Genomic DNA, 16,458 nt, shown 5'->3' on the forward strand with positions numbered 1-16,458 from the left:
ATTATTATTATTGTACGGGAAGGAAATTTTTTTATTTATTTTCTCGATATAATTGAATATAATGTATACAAATTTTAATTGAGAGAGAATTTCATTCGATAAATTAATAATTTTTTTACGATTTTGTTATGTATCATTTTGTTTTTTTTTTGTTTTACAATGTTGCGAAAAAGTCCTTTGGGGAAATATACAGTAGGAGACTGGTGAAACTCACTTCACTCGCACTTTCACGTATTATCGAGCTGTGGTCGTTATCCTTGTAGGTACACGAACTACCATAAGACACTTCCGGATGGACGAGTTAACATCATGCGGGTGAGAAATCTAGGTCGGTGCGTTGCTCGTTGACTTGTTCGAGTCTCATTCTTATCGGTTTCGTGTGATTATGCAAGTTCCATTTACTACATGTAAGGTACATATATGGAGAATTCTACGAAGAGAGAAAACGAAACGATTAGATCTATTTTTTAGAAATTTTTTTTTCTCATTTGTAGTGCAATAAAGTAGACAACAAGTGTTTTCTATATTGCGTATGTAAAATCAGCCTAAAGTTTCTCAATCATTTCAACAATCAAATCTTTTTTCTCGACGTTTTTTTTAGACTAGTTTCTTTTCTCAAATTGTAAAACTACATGCCTAGGAACTTTTTTACAATGTGAAAAATTAATAATTTTTTTCTAGTTTTTTTTTAGTATTATTCTTCTTTGTTTTTTTTAGGATAATTAATTTTTGTTCATTAAGTTGGTTAACAGATAAAAATTAAAAAAGGAAGGATCTATTAAATAGACAGACAAAATGGAAAGTTATATAAATCCGTATTTTTGTCGAAAATTTTGAAGTTCGATGTCCTCTTTAAATATGTTCTGAAATTCGATCTAACGTTGGAGAGAGCGTCTACTAATAACAAGATAGAAGAGTAATTCGATTGAAAATGGAAGTATCGTCTAGCTATGTAATCTCCAGCGTTATACTTTAAGGAGCTCGTAGGATGTCTTCTATTAATCCTCCTGGAAAGTCTTCGAGATGAAACTCGAATCGGTATAGAATAAAATGGAAGTTAGGTAGATGTAGTTAGTTCTATCGAGCATGATCGTCACAGGAGCTCATGCCGGATTTATTATTGCTTACGACGTCTATCCGCGTTCTTTTGCGAGAATAAAAAGATTTAATTACACGTTTTTATTCGTATGTTTTTTAATAACATCGTAGAAAGTCATCGAAATTTGTTTCGTTCGTCTCGTCAAATTAGGAGAATTTTACTGATAGATCTTCTCAAATATCGCAGTTCGCAAACGACGATAAATAATATCTAAACAATTTGAACAATCAGCACTTCTTTAATCCGATTAATTAATTATCCAACGAAATGAAAATCTTCGCATTTTGAAATGATTATATAATCATGATTTATAGTCATAAATCGATTATCGTTGAACGTAATTATTTAATTCAACGAAGTTAAGAGGAAGGAAGTATTAAAAAGGATAGACTTAAAAAGAACCATTTATTATTGAACCATAAAGATTCTCTTTAGCGTCGATTCCCCCACTTTCCCCTTACTAGCGTTTTACGATGTTTCGGTGAAAGCAAATGCCTTCTAACGGGACAAAAAAAGGATCAAAATAATCTATCGCGAATATGAAGAGAAGTTCTTCGGGCGTTAATACGAATCCCATTTCATTTATAACATATTCCTTGAGATAGAAGAAGAAGAGAAAGAGAGAAAAAAAAGCAAGAAGAAAAAAAGCAGAAAAAAAAGAAGAAGCAGAAGAGAATGATGATGAAAAAAGAAAGAGCTAAGTCCGCTATGGGGAAGTAGAAGGAGTGGGCGGGGAGAGAAGAGGAGGAGGGAGTAGAGACGACAACGACGTTGGGCCTGTTTGTGCCTTGCTCTGACGTAGATACTCCAGGTAGCTTGATCGTGATGAGTTTATGGTGGTAGTGGTAGTAACGTAGTAGTGATGGTGGGAATGAAAGGTGGCACAGTAGGAACGATCGAGATCGTCAGTAGGTCACTAGGACGTGGCTCGTGGCCGAGACGAGCGTGGCTCGCACCTTCAGTCGGTCCCCGTCGGCCAGGACAGCCACCTCTGGGCCCGTCCATTCTTGCTCGCGCGCGCGCAACTTTTCTTCGTCGTTATTGTCGTTGAAAAGAGTGGCCTGATGAGGACCAACTGTTAGCAACGCTTCGTTTCGTGCGACAGGTGTGACTCGTCGTCGATTAGAGAGAGAGAGAGAGAGAGAGAGAGAGAGAGAGAGAGAGAGAGAGAGGGAGGGAGGGTCGTGAGGAGAGGAACAAAAGAATAAAAACGGATCAACGGAGAAAAACAAGAAGGATTATCGCAGGACTCGGAGTCAGGTGTGAATCCTCGAGCGTTGTTTCGCGATCGACGAAGTTTTTTTTTTTTTCTTTTTTTTTTTCTTTCTTTTTTTCTCTTTCTTTTTTTTTTACACAAAGTAGATAAGTTCTTTTCGAAGAAGACGGAAGATCGTCTGTACAGTTCCTTTTTTCTTTTTCCTTTTATTCTTTTCCTTTCCGTAAAAAATATTCGAATTTTCGTAGACAGACAAATAAACAGTCCCGGATCTATCGATTTCTTCCCGATTTATTTTTACTTTCGATGATAGTTTTTATTCCTCGAGATTATCGATGATAGATAAAGGAACCGGGGAGATCACTTTTTACTGACAATGAGTTGGAAATTTTTTTTTTTTTTATTTGTTTGTTTGTCACTGTGTAATCAGTATTAATGTTTAGGAATATGAATTACATCGTTCGCGGAAGTATTTAACAGTCCTCCGTGTTACGAAAACGCAGACTGTGGAAAAGTTCTTGAACGTTTAAACGTTTTCTCATCCTTCTTAATTAAGAGCAACGATTTCGAAGGAAGTGGGTCAGATGCGCGTTGCGTAACATCCTTCGGAGAGGATCGGACAGGTAGACGTGCTACTTGTGCTTCCGGCTGGCGACGATTGTCAGCAAATGCATTCTTTTTTTTCCTCTTCTTCTTCTTCTTCTTCTTTTTCTTCTCCCTTTTTTCTTTTTTCTCTTCTTCTTTTTCTTTTTCGTATTTCGTGCATGTTTATTTCTTTCCTTTATTTCTATTAGCGATGACACTTACTGTGCGGGTTAAAAGGAGAAAGGATAACGCGAACGACGTTACGTGTTACGATCCTTGGAACTTGATTATTTTTTTTCTTGTTTTCTTTTTTAATTACAGAAGGAAAACGTACACACGATGGAGAGGACGTGGCGGAGTATACGGAAGACGGCCTTTATCTTATTGCTGCCCTTACTATTGCTAGCCGTGAGTAGATTTATAAAATCGTTTTCCTTTTTATTTCTTTCTTTGCTTTTGTTTTCCCTTTTTCTTTGCTTTTCTCTTTATCGTTTATCGATCATCTTCGAGATCGATTATCGTTTGATAAAACAGATGATCGTCCCTGTCTGTACTTTCGCGGAAGAAAAGTTTGAGGTATATCCTATTAAAAGTTGTCGAGACACTTGAAGATTTTCAAGAAATAATGATCGTGGTATAATTATAATAATTTATATTTATCTTGGAGACAGTTTTTGGAGATATCTTTTCCTTAGATTTTTTTAATAGTATATTAGAAAGTTACATCCTAAATATTATCAATACAATTTGTAATTATATCAATAGAAATAATAGTGCTAAAAGATTCTCGATTGGGATTGTGAGTGATCTAGTGACCATTATAGAAAGATTTGTATAATAATGATATAAAAAAAAGAAAAAGGAAAAAGAAGGTATTTAGTTATGAGAAATAAAATGATAAAAGAAGTGGGTGTTTACCGTTAATTCGTTAATTCTAGATAAAACGGTTACGCTTAATGGTCTTGGTTGCACATGGTGCGCTTGATAACCAACGATAAGCCAGTCTTACCACGTATTTATTTTATTTTGTTTTCGCACTAGGACGTTATCTTTTTTTTCCTTTTCTTCTTTCTTTCTTTCTTTATTTCTTTCTTTCTTTATTTCTTTCTTTCTATATTTCTTTCTCCGAATATCGCCTTCGTCATCGTTGTCATATACGTTTAGTAGCTGTTAGCAACGAACTGTGTTCTCCTCCTTTCGAATGACAGGACCGGTCGTTAACGCGACGACCGCTACGTTGCTTCCGCGTGAATCCGGTGAATCTATTTTACGAGCTTCTCCTATGGCTACCGGATTATTTCACGCTCTCTCGCGATATTGTACGTGCGTTTATCGACCTCGCATCGCGTTTAATATCCGATGAAATTTCGCGAAAGCGAGACCGTGACGGGATAACAAGAGGAGGATGTTGCGTTAAGGTCGTCGATAAAGATTTTTTTTTGGTTTTATATTTTTTTGATATTTTTTCTTCCTTTTTTCAATGGCAAAAATTTAACACGTTCGCTATTTGATGAGAACATTTCTATTTTTCTTTCTTTCTTTTTTTTTTTTCTTTTAACGAATTCGCGTATCCGCACCAAATATTTATAAATATGTAAAAAATCTATGTCGTTAAATTTTTTTTTTAATATTCAATCGTGCATACTCGAAATAACTAACATACAGGATTAATCGTAAGTGGAAATTGAATCGCAATATTTGTCTTGGTTAATATCGGTTAATCGTACGAGTTGTTTATCATTTTTTCTTGGAAAACCGGAAAATTTAGTGTCACTCATTGATGAGAGAAAAAGAGAGAGAGAGAGAGACCCGCTATCCGTGACACGCCACGTGCTGTTGCTCTGGAATCGACGAGAGAAAGAGTCGAGAGCACTCGAGACGAATCCCTTATATTGCCGCGGGCCCTCTTCTGTGCTACATATGTACCTATATACCTACTACCTATAGAGAAACACGCGTATGTGCATTCGAACGCATTTGCGGTGTTCATTCTTTTGACAGCGAGCAATTCGTGATAAACGTCCGAATCAAGCAAACCCATTCGTATCTCCGTCCCTTTCAATTTCGACTCGATTCAATTCGAATTTCTGACTCGATTGTTTTTTATTTTCGTCTTTATTTTTTTTATACGCATCACACATCAATATTCACGAACTACTATACATTAATGAATAATTGAATTCTTTCTTCGTTCTTCGATAAAGTTAATATTCTCACGGTGTTTAGGAAAATAAATCTTACGATATGTAAAATAAAAGTAATATAATATCTGTAATAAAAAGTAATGAAAGTATAGTTAAAATTAATATGATATGATATCTATAGGATTATTATATCATATTATATTATATTAATCGTATATACACACATACACACATATATATATACACATACATAATATTCTTTTCTCAAAAAAAATTATTTTAGAAATAAGACTGCGTGTATGTATTTATTTAGAAGGTATACCTTCAAGATGGGCTATGTCGTTCGAACCCGAATAAGGTATACATCAAGGAACTCTGATCGGATACGCGATCGGTGCATGAATGAGAAAAGGAAAGAAAATACTGTTGAAGGAAGAAGCGATGCGGCGCGCGGCGAAGCGGAGATAGTAGGTCAGCGCGTCGGACGCATTGCCCTCTTTCGACTATACTCTCTAGACAGTGCTCTCTCTCTTTCTTTCTCTCTTTCTCTCTCTCTTTTTCTCTCTCTCTCTCTCTCTTTATTTCTTTCTCTCACTGTATGAAGAGGTGGCTTGAGACGCGATGCGTAGCGGAGCAATACGTAGCGGAGCGTGGACGATTCTAGTCGACTTGCACCAGAGGATCAACTTCTTTCTTCCCATTGGTAGCAGCTTTCTTTCTCGGGAAACTTCTCTTGTCCTTTTCTAACTGGCCCTCCTCTTCCTCTTCTCCTCCTTCTATTTCCGCTCTTCTTTCTCTCCTTATTTTTATATATATATATATATATGTATATATATGGACAGTTTCAAATGACGTTCCTTTTTTTCTTCTTTTCCCTCTCTCTCTCCCATTCTTTCTCTCTTTCTGTCTCTCTTTCTCTCTCTTTTTTTATTTTTATTATTTCTTTTTCTTTTATTTTCTTTTCAAAATTCGAGTTTGATCTCAGATAAAAAAAGAAAAGAATTTCGAAACGTACATCATTATGTAATTGTGTGCTGAAGTGTTCGTGCGTCGAGAAGCATGCGGTAAATAAGTATAGTTATAGTTTCTTCTTTTTCTTCTTCTTTATTTCTTTTTTAATGTTCCAAAATAACGTTAATTGTTTAATGTCGTCTTCTTCTTGTTACGAAAATAATGAGAGAAATTCAATACTTTAGCCTACGTCTTTTTCAATCTGTCGTATATCGGATTCTTTCAACTTTTGTTGTATAAATTTGGTATATATATTTTTTAATTAGCAGCCTATCTAGATGTAATTATAAGTTTGATGATCTAGATCATCAATTTCGGAGTTTGATGATCTAGAAATTTCAGAAAGTCGAATTTCTTTTTCGAAGTGAGATCGATGGAACCCTTTTACTGTTTGTTTTTTTTGGACTAAACAAAGGGAACAATTTCATCAGGTAGCGAACCCTCTTCACTCAGTAGCAAAGAGGAAAAATGAGAAAAATCTTGGAAGGCGTCGTCATTAGTAACTTCCGCGAAACGGCAATTTTCTTTCTTTTTCTTTATCTCTCTCTCTCTCTCTCCTCTCTCTTTATCGAAAGGATGGAAATGCTCACGGCACTAATTTATCGTGAGAATAGCTTACTTCCAGTTCCCAAATGTCAGCAGATTCATCTATTATTCTCTCGATCTCCCTGCACTTTCTAGGATATTTTCCAGGAAGTACTCCTCTTTTTTTTTTTATCCTTTTCATTCTAACGTAGTTACGCTGTTTATCTACATCACATACGTAAGCACGAGCAGAGCTAAAAAGATCGTCGAGGAGAGATATCAAAGTAATAGATTAAAGTCGTGACGAGTTACTTTAAATACGATGTCATTCATACCGTAACATAGTATTGTGTAATGGGAAACGACGAAACCGCGATTGATAAATCATAATAGATAGGAAAAGGACATTTCTCGTGGCTACACAGAACGTGCAATCTTGCGGGCGACCACAAAGAGATGCTTTTTCATTGGATTAGTCGTTTGGTGTAGAGCTACGTTCGTGATCATCTCGTTATTCGAGATTAATCGATAATGTTTAGATCAATAAATATTAACATTTTGTAGAATATGAAAGATCTTATCGATTTAACATTAGTATAAGTTTCTAAGTAAGGAAGTAAAATATTTTTTACGTAAATATGTGCGTCAAAAAAAAGAATCTCGATAACTTTCGTCGTAGAATTCATTATTATAGGCATCTTGTAATACGAAAGTAATGATATTTACAATTTAAAATCGTTCAATCTTTTTTATTAATTTTTTTTCGTGTCATTTTGGTCGAGGTATTAATTTCGATTATATTATTTTTTTTTTTTTCTTTTTTGTTTCTCTCAAAATAATTGTACTCGCATTACGTGTTTCTCTTAGTTGTGATTATTTTGCGAAGATGTTGGCAGAGAAAATTTCTTTTGCGAACGATTTCTTTTCCCTGTTTCCCGCTCCCGGAAAAACGTTTTACGCGTCCTTAATGTAAGCTCGTTTCGCGTAGCGCGTCTGGCCCGCTGGTGCATGGCAATGCTCTCTTTTAATTAAAATCCCAAGCGAAGAGTTCTATCCTCAAAAGAACGTTCCTATCCAACACCAGTTAACTCTCTCGGCCCGGTTCTCACGGTACGTTCTTTGTGCAGGATTCCTCTGATCGTTTCCTTTTAATTAGATCGCCTTCAGCTTCTCGCGTTCATGACATTAGAACGGCGTCAAACCGACCTGAGAAGTTTCGATTTAAAAGCTAACTTTCTCGTCAGTTTTTCGGTGGTACGATTTGAGTTAAATGGCAAGTCTTCCAGGTCCTTAAATGATACGGTGAGCTTTAATATTTCAAGAATAGAATTATCTGATGAAACGTATGTGCACGCGTTGCCGATAAACGTTTCCGAAGAATTAAAAATTTTCTTCGAGGTCAATTTCAAAGAATTTTTTTTTTCGCGCGATCTTTTATTTATTCGGAAAATTTTTCATTGAATTTTTCCCAAACGAGGAAACGTGTGGTATACACTGATCGTATTATCGTAAGACACGTGCGTGCACGATACGCATCTAGCTCAGCTCGAAGCAACTGACTTGGCCTACTTTTTCGCTACCATAATCAAGGCGAGACAGTTCTTGTACGACAATTTTTTTCTTTTCTCTACGTAATATCGTTTATTCTGTTATTTTCTAAAGATAACGAGCCAACACGTTCGTTAAACGTTTTCTAAGATAAAACAAAGAGAAAAAAAAGGAAGAAGAAATGAAAGATCCTTTTTATGATCGGTTGTCTCTTTCTTTCTTTCAGTTTTTTTTCTTTTTTCTTTTTTCTTTCACAGAAACACTTGAACTAATATATTCCAGTCGTGCTATCTTAATGGGCTGTTTAAAAAGTAGAAGTAACTAGACGGTAGTAACTAAACTCGTGACGTTCGCGATAATTAGGAGCGAGCCCCTTTCGTACGTGCGATTCAGTGAAAGTGTGTCCGGTGTAGGAATAATATGGCCGTTCAGGTCATCCTCGGATGACAATAGAAAAGTGAAATCGTCGTTAGGTTACTAACGTGGGTACTTCCTATGAAACTTTTACCATTTATTTTTGCGATTTCTATCTTCCTATCTTATCTGACCGATCGTTCGATACAGATGTTATTGATGTCTTTTACTTAACTCGAAATCAAACTCGAATCGATTTTACTTTTACGATTATTCTATTTTATTACTAATTATTAATGGATACTTTTCCTAATAATGATCAAATTAAATTTTGTAAAGATTTCTTTTGTAATCTTTTTTCTTGCTTTAGAAATATAAAAAAATAAAAGAATATCATAATATTTATTTTAAAGTAATTTACGATATATAATTAATTTTAACGTAACAATAATGAATTTTCAAAGGAGAGAGAGTTAAGAAATTTCTCCTGTTAATTTTCTATGAATATGGTTTACTATTAGTTTTAAACATGATTAAAATTTTATATTTAAATAATTTGGACCAAGTTAATCATAAACGTGTCGAAGACTCTTACGAAAAATCTTAAGTAAATTTGGAATAAATGTTAAGGTACTTGCAAAGGATATTGGTCTCGTAGGACGGTATCGTTCAATTGCAATTCGTTCGTAAATTTCTGCTGGGAAAGTCTTTATAAGAGGATCGATTGCAGGTGCAAGTAGAACAAGACGATTCGCAGGTATGCGTATGGCCGACCTGTTGCCGATCAAGGCGCGAATCGCGTATTTCCTGTTCAACGTGGATCGGCCTCCTCTGTCGCCCGCCTGTGACGGCACATCTCGGCTGATCTCTTTTTTTTTTATTTTCTTTCTCTCTCTCTCTCTCTCTCTCTCTCTCTCTCTCTCTCTTATTCTATACTTGTGTATACTTCTTTCGAGTCTACGACTTTTCGCTCCAGTTTTTCTTCTTTCGATTAAGAACCCCAAATTTCTATTTAAAATGTCAACATATGTATTTGCAATCTTTATTTCGAGATTAGCATAAGCAATTTTGTTCTTATTCGACGATAAAATTATAAAATTGTATTTTAAGATGTTATATTAGATTTTTCTTCTCTTCGAGTATTATTTGTATATATAATTATTCTCGTTTTAATTAGTTGTTTTATAAATTGTAAGTTTATTGGTGTTACGGTATACGTACATTAACGTGATATTGTTATAATATGACGAGAAATTTATAGTAATACACATAAATTGATAATGCCTATTTTACATAATAAATTAGTGTATAAATAGTTTTATGGTTGAGGAGTTCTGGTTTCGATAGAAGCGTCTCGTTTGGCTTCCGCAAAAAAAATGTTTCATCCTGTTAAAAAAAGAAAAAAATATATCATTAAGTCCGCTCGCGTAGGCGCCGTCAATCTCAAAACCCTTGCGTAAACATGCCTTTATCCGTAAGACCAGTCAGCCCCGTATACAGTTATCTTCAAACGCGTTTCCTTCTCATTCTTTCTGTTTCTTACAATAAAAATACCGAGTTACGCGTGCATTCGTTAGGTCATACTTACGATAAGATTTGAATCTAACATTGTCGAGTTTTTGAATTTATTATAAATTTTGACAGTCGTTCTTACTTTCTATGTAAAGTATTTAAAGATATTCCTATTCAAATATTTTTTGCATTTTTTGTGATGTCTACTGATATCGATATATGTATTACGAATTTTATTCGAAATAAATAGACTGGCATGCGTAACATTAGACAGTATTATGTGTGTATTATGAGAGAGATAGAAAGATACCAGTATTACAGTGGTAGCATTCTAACCAGATCGGTCCAAATAGCATAACAGAAAGAATTTGCATGATTCGACATTCCCGAAGAGTCGCTTTATTTTATTATTTCATGGTTAATGCAAATGGTTAAAGACCTTAATCGATCATCGATTTGGACAAGTTCACGATTCTACCTCGCGCATATATCAATCGCGTTAACCTAGAATGCGAAGTCGCCTTCGGGGCGTTGGTCGTGGTTGGCTGCCGGCATTCTTCTTCGAGTTCGAGTCCTAAATCCACGTGAATTGCAACGTACTGACGTATGTGTGTGTGTGTGTGTGTGTGTATGTACCTATACATCTCTACGTATTTTCTTTTCCGAAAGCGACGGGAACGAGTCGAACTCGTTTTTCTTTGGAAACTTCGTAAAGAATCGGTCTAATCGTCGGGCGCGTGCGGACGAGCTACTACCTCGGCTGGAAAGTACGTGTCTAGAAAAGCGGCCTTTTCTATCTAAGGGTAAGAGCACTAGCAAACAGTTACAGTCGTGCTCCACATTAGAGTGACTCACTCCGCTAGATAGTGCCTGACAAAACGCTTTACCACTGCCAATGAAAGCTACGGTATCGCGTTTAATGAACTCGACGTAAATCTCCGTTGATCTCGTTGCTTTAGAAGGAGATTGTTTGTCTTTCATTCGGGATTATGAGAAATGCATCAGCAAAACGAAGATTAAACTCGAATGATATCAGTCAATCCAAATAGTGCAGTTCTAGATTTATTTAGAGTTTTCTATAAGGTTTGTTTGCTATTTATTTAATTTATTATTATTTTGAAAGAGTTATTAATTAGGGAACGAAGCTTGAAAAGAAATTCAATTTGACCTATAGAAATGTCTAGATCGTCAAATTCGCGTGGGACACGTCGTCAAGGTCGGCAGAAGAGAATTCCAAAGAATCTCGAACACCGAGTGACACGCAAGTTCGATTGGCATTCCGCGAAAGGTTGCAATGGCCGGTGACGTTCGCTGAATTCTTAATGTCAGTTCCTGCTCCGCTTTGTCCATTTCCACGCGATCGTCCCTCTTCGAAAGAGAGGTCCTTAACGCGTCTTACCTAAATTTTTATTGACTCGACCGGCTTACTTGCCGTTATAATAGCCATGTGTATTTCGAAATGCGTCGAGCGGATTTTTAGGACGTGTCGTGTAGGTTTAGGGCATTGGAGACAGTGGCTATGCAAGTTAGCGGTACTATGAAATTTATCTTATCAGAATTTATAGAGAAATATATGTAAGTTCTATAAAGTTTCATTTATAAATTTTTATTTGCTTTAATCAATCGTTAATCAATCGAACATATTTCATTTATTATATATATATATATTCAGTTATATACATATATTGAGTTGTAGAAAAAAATAAATATATTTATTAAATATTAAAAATACATAGGCATGTACATGCAGGATATCGTACATAAAAATGCACGTATTAAATTTCCAGGATGTAAAATGCGAGGCACCGCTCGTCGACAGTAGTGCGTTGCCATTGGAGCACAGATCGGTGTATGGTCCACCTGCACAATATGGACCACCCACATCGCACGGAGCAGAGGAGAATTGGCCTTTGGCTTCGCCGGATACACCGCAGATAAAACATCTACAGGTGCAATGCGAGAAAACGCATATGCGTGTTAACATCGAGTTCGATCGACCCTTTTATGGGATGATATTCAGCAAGGGCTTTTATTCGGACCCCCATTGCGTTCATCTCAAACCAGGGACCGGTCATTTGAGCGCAACTTTCGAGATTTTTTTGAATTCATGCGGCATGACATCATCCGCCAATCACAACGTAGCTGCTTATGGAGCACCTACGCCATCGGGTAGTTACGTTGAGAACACGATCATCGTTCAGTACGATCGTTACGTTCAAGAAGTTTGGGATCAGGCCAGGAAACTTCGTTGCACGTGGTACGATTACTACGAGAAGCAAGTTAATTTTAGGCCGTTCCAAGTCGACATGTTGCACGCTGTAACAGCTAACTTCCTTGGAGATAATCTACAATGTTGGATGCAAATACAAGTGGGTAAAGGACCATGGGCTAGCGAGGTTTCGGGTATCGTTAAGATCGGACAAACCATGACCATGGTACTTGCTATCAAGGACGTAGAAAATAAGTTCGATATGCTGGTCAGAAACTGTGTTGCCCATGACGGCAAGAGAGCACCGATTCAGCTGGTCGATCAGTACGGCTGCGTCGTCAGGCCAAAGATCATGTCCAGGTAGGATATTATTCTATAAAATATCGTCATCTTCTCCTTGCTTCAATATCTGATCGGGATTTTTACGTAACGACAAAAACGTCGATAACGTCGTTATTGTTTTGATTTAAAGGTTCCATAAAGTGAAGAACTTCGGGCCGAGTGCTTCCGTCGTTAGTTTCGCTTATTTCCAAGCCTTCAAATTCCCCGACAGTATGAACGTTCACTTCCAATGCGTGATCCAAGTCTGCCGTTACAATTGCCCCGAACTGAAGTGCGGTCATCCGGGCTTGGAATATGGAGCACCTGCTGCTCCGTTGTCTCAGGATTACGGCACTCCGGCTCACCAAAGCGTGTCCTCCGAATATGGACAACCCCCGTTGCCGGAGTACAGTGTACCACCCGCTTATCCCGATCCCAGGCATCCTAGTGGACCAGCTGGTGCTTTCAGGTAATAGAGAAGTTCTATTTAGGTATTTATTTGATATATGCATAAATTTTATAATGGAAAAAACTCATCGCATTTTGTTATCGTTAATCTTTTTCTTTTTTCATAACTGAGATCAATAGTTTTAACGTCGATAACAACGTTGTCTCTCTTTTCTTTTTTTTCCTTTCGAATCGATCAGCGAGCCCAACCCAGACGTGGTCCCAGCACCTCAAGCACAAACGTCGTCATCGTCGCCAAGTTCGACGCCTGGCGATGCGACCGCGAGTAGTTCACCTCAAAGTCCTCATGATAACATTCATCTCCCTCCACCTCCTCTGCCCGGTCATCCAGTCGGAGCTTATCAAACGGTTAAAAGAAAAGGCACGGCTGGCTCGGAGGAGCTCGAGGGTAACCTAGCCACCCTCGGAGGCCGACCGAGGTCGGTCGAAGGTTTTCCAGCAGAGCTTAGGGGAGCTCGAAGACGAAGGCACGATCGTCTAGAGGAAGACGATGACGTAAGTTATTCTAATCTGTCGAAACGTCAACGATTTATATCCAGTTTTCTTTCTTAGCTCTATCTACTTATCTAAATAATAACGATATTCATTCGATCAAACGAAAGCACATTGTATAATTTGTTTGATCAGATCCGATCGATTTATTTATTACTTTCAAGCGATTGCAAATGTAAACATTCACAAGTTATAAATTTGACGTTTCAGAGTTTCTACCATACCGTCACTCTAGTCACGAATCACGTGTACAAGCGAGCTGCCCAAGAGATGACAGACGTGAACACGTCGAGAATAATTCAAGTGGTTGCGCCCGGTGACGTGAATTTTGCACTGGGCACGACGAATTCGAACAATGACACCACAGTAGTAATACAAAACGCTAGCGCCTCGACCGATCCTGAAACGATTTGTATGAGTTTACCAGGCTTCGTTGGGGGTTTAGTGATGTTGCTACTCGTTGTCGTCGTAGCCTCTCTCGTGGCTGCTTTCCTATTCGTCAGGGTACGTTCCGTCGATCGGAAGAACGTTGGCATTGGAAGCACCTTCGTTCATCCGGCATACGCCACTGAAAATTGTACCGTACCGAATCCCGAGTTCATCAAGGTCGCCAATTGAGAAGAGGTGTTCTTGCGTCAGACCACTTAAGGACCTCGAATAAGGACCTTTACGTTGGAAGGAGGGAACGTCGACGATCCTAAAGGAAAGGACACCCTTGGGACCGCTCGTCGAGACGTTATTTCGTTCACGACTCGAAATTCATCGAGGATTCCTTCTCCTTATTCTTTTTATTTCTTTCTATCCCTTTTCTTCTTCTCCCGTTTCTTCATATTCGTCGCTTATCGAATCGTTTCCCTCGAAATCAGGATTCCTATCTATTTCCTTCTTCTTCTCTCTTTCTCCTTCTCTCTTTGTCTTTCTCCTTTTTCTTCCTTTTCTATTCCCGTACGATCAAATTCTCCGCAGAGATATCGGGATACTTCGAGTAGACATTCGGTCATATCGACTTTTCAAGTTGGAGGAAACTTTCTCGTTCGTATCCTGACCAAATTTCTCGTGTTAATCGACGAAGAAAACGGAGAATGGGAACGTCCTTTGGTTAAAGTTACACCTTATGAGAAACTAAAGTTAAATCAAACGTTTTCCATTTATCGACGTATTCCTCAACGAAGATCGAAGATATGCACTTTCTTTTTCTTTTTCTTTCCTTTTCTTTTTTCTTTCGTATAGATGAGATAATAGATCGTTTTTACGATCGGTCGAGTACGAAAGTAATCGAGATAGCGTTTATCGCAGAGCGAGTCATCTTCCACGTCAAGTGGTTAATACACCTGCGATTTTGCCAATGAATTTGTAAGATCGCAAGAGTATCGACTACTTTAGTTTTCGAAGGACATTGTACATAATTCGCAGGCTATCGGATTGTCCTTCCAGACTTTCAATTGAAATTCGCACAAAATCCTGCGCTTCCGACCATCACCCGTGCACCCCTTATTATTTATATATTCACTCACCCACTCACATATACACATATACACATACATATACTTGATGTTTCATTTTAAATCGAACGCCTAATTGTTGCTCCTGATTAGAGTAGTACGAAAGAAAATGTGACTGAACGAATTTGCATCGTTCGAAGAGAGAAACGCTGTCATGTAAAATTGTATTTTTTTTTCTGAGATAAATCTTTTTCCTTTCTCTTTCGAGATATCAAGATCGTCGGTATTCTTTTTGATGGAATATATTTTTGTTGCAACGATAGCTCTTACAACAAAAATAAACTCGGTGATATCGTTGTTTTTTTTTACATCGAGACGAGGTAGACTAAAAAAAAAGGACTTCCACGTGTCATCGTGCATTCTTCCTTCGAATGCAACTTTGTCTTTTTCTCTTTTATTTTTTTTTTATTTTTTTTAATACCAACTCGTTCCAAGGAAAATATTTAAGTATTCGGTTTAAAAATGAAACAACCTGTATATACGTATCATACACGTCTATCGAATCGTATCTCTCTTGTTTCACTTGAAATAATTTCGTATCATCCTCATCGTAGCTCAGGACGTGTCGCAAGCTTCACGATTTGTCGCCATCGCGAAAAGCTCGTCGAAGTTCGCCTCATTAGGCGACCTCTTATTATTTAAGAATTTTCTATTTATTTTGTCTTCGTTATCTTTAGTTTATTCTTAATAAAAATACACGTACACATATACATACATACATACATACATACATACATACATACTTTCTCTTTTTCCTCTTTGATTCTTTTTCTCTCATTTCATTCTCACCCATCGATCAATCTAATCCTAACTTATTTTATTTTTTTCTCGACATCTCGATCTTTTTCCTCTCCTACGTATCCCCGTCCCCCTCTTTTTATATATTTCGTTTAACGTTTAAGTTATAACGAGAAGATAACAAAAAAAATATTCCCGCGTCGAGGGAATATTGTATTACGTATGTGTTTTAAGCACACCCCCATACACACGTGACAGACAGTTTTTATTAATTGTTCTCTTTGTTTTTGTTCTTTTTTTTTTTTTTTTTCTTTAATTTAAGTTGAAAAACAAAGACCGAGAAAAGCACACGATACACATTACATTACGAACGAATATATTGTACGAAGAAGAAACATGCATTTCTATTTTTTTTTTTCCTTTTTTTCTTTTCTTTTTTTGCGCGCGATCGATACTCGCGAAAGAGCTGACATCACATTTATTGTACGTACGTATGTGTTGTACTACACGCGTCACAAACGAAAGGGTGGATGCGCGTGTACGAGACATTATATTCTCGATTATTTGATAATTATTTTAATTACATTGATCATTTTTATCTATACGTCTACCTCGGCGTTCGTGTTTTTTCTTTCCCGTCGACCTTTGTACTATACTCAAAATTGGAATCAAATTTGTTTTAATTAACGATTAAGCGTTAAATGTTTCAATTAAAAAAAAAAAAAAAGAAGTAA

At 37.0% G+C, this 16,458-nt stretch overlaps 1 protein-coding gene across 7 annotated transcripts in view; it reads left to right on the forward strand.

Annotated features, from left to right (window-relative positions):
* The window catches only part of LOC122630739, a 41,052-nt gene extending 25,821 nt beyond the window's left edge, over positions 1-15,231 (forward strand). For 6 of the 7 annotated variants that reach the window (XM_043815561.1, XM_043815557.1, XM_043815555.1 and 3 more), the window contains 5 exons: positions 3,222-3,308; positions 11,782-12,563; positions 12,676-12,993; positions 13,172-13,487; positions 13,695-15,231. In XM_043815561.1, coding sequence (XP_043671496.1) covers positions 3,240-3,308; positions 11,782-12,563; positions 12,676-12,993; positions 13,172-13,487; positions 13,695-14,102 — 1,893 coding nt within the window. In that variant the 5' untranslated portion in view covers positions 3,222-3,239 and the 3' untranslated portion in view covers positions 14,103-15,231. Of the gene's footprint in view, positions 1-2,314; positions 2,360-3,221; positions 3,309-11,781; positions 12,564-12,675; positions 12,994-13,171; positions 13,488-13,694 lie in introns of those variants that run through there. The other variant, XM_043815560.1, reaches the window with a different exon arrangement.
* The last annotated feature ends 1,227 nt before the right edge of the window (positions 15,232-16,458 follow it).

The sequence above is a fragment of the Vespula pensylvanica genome, chromosome 7 (assembly GCF_014466175.1).
Source record: "Vespula pensylvanica isolate Volc-1 chromosome 7, ASM1446617v1, whole genome shotgun sequence".
NCBI classification, from domain to species: domain Eukaryota; kingdom Metazoa; phylum Arthropoda; class Insecta; order Hymenoptera; family Vespidae; genus Vespula; species Vespula pensylvanica.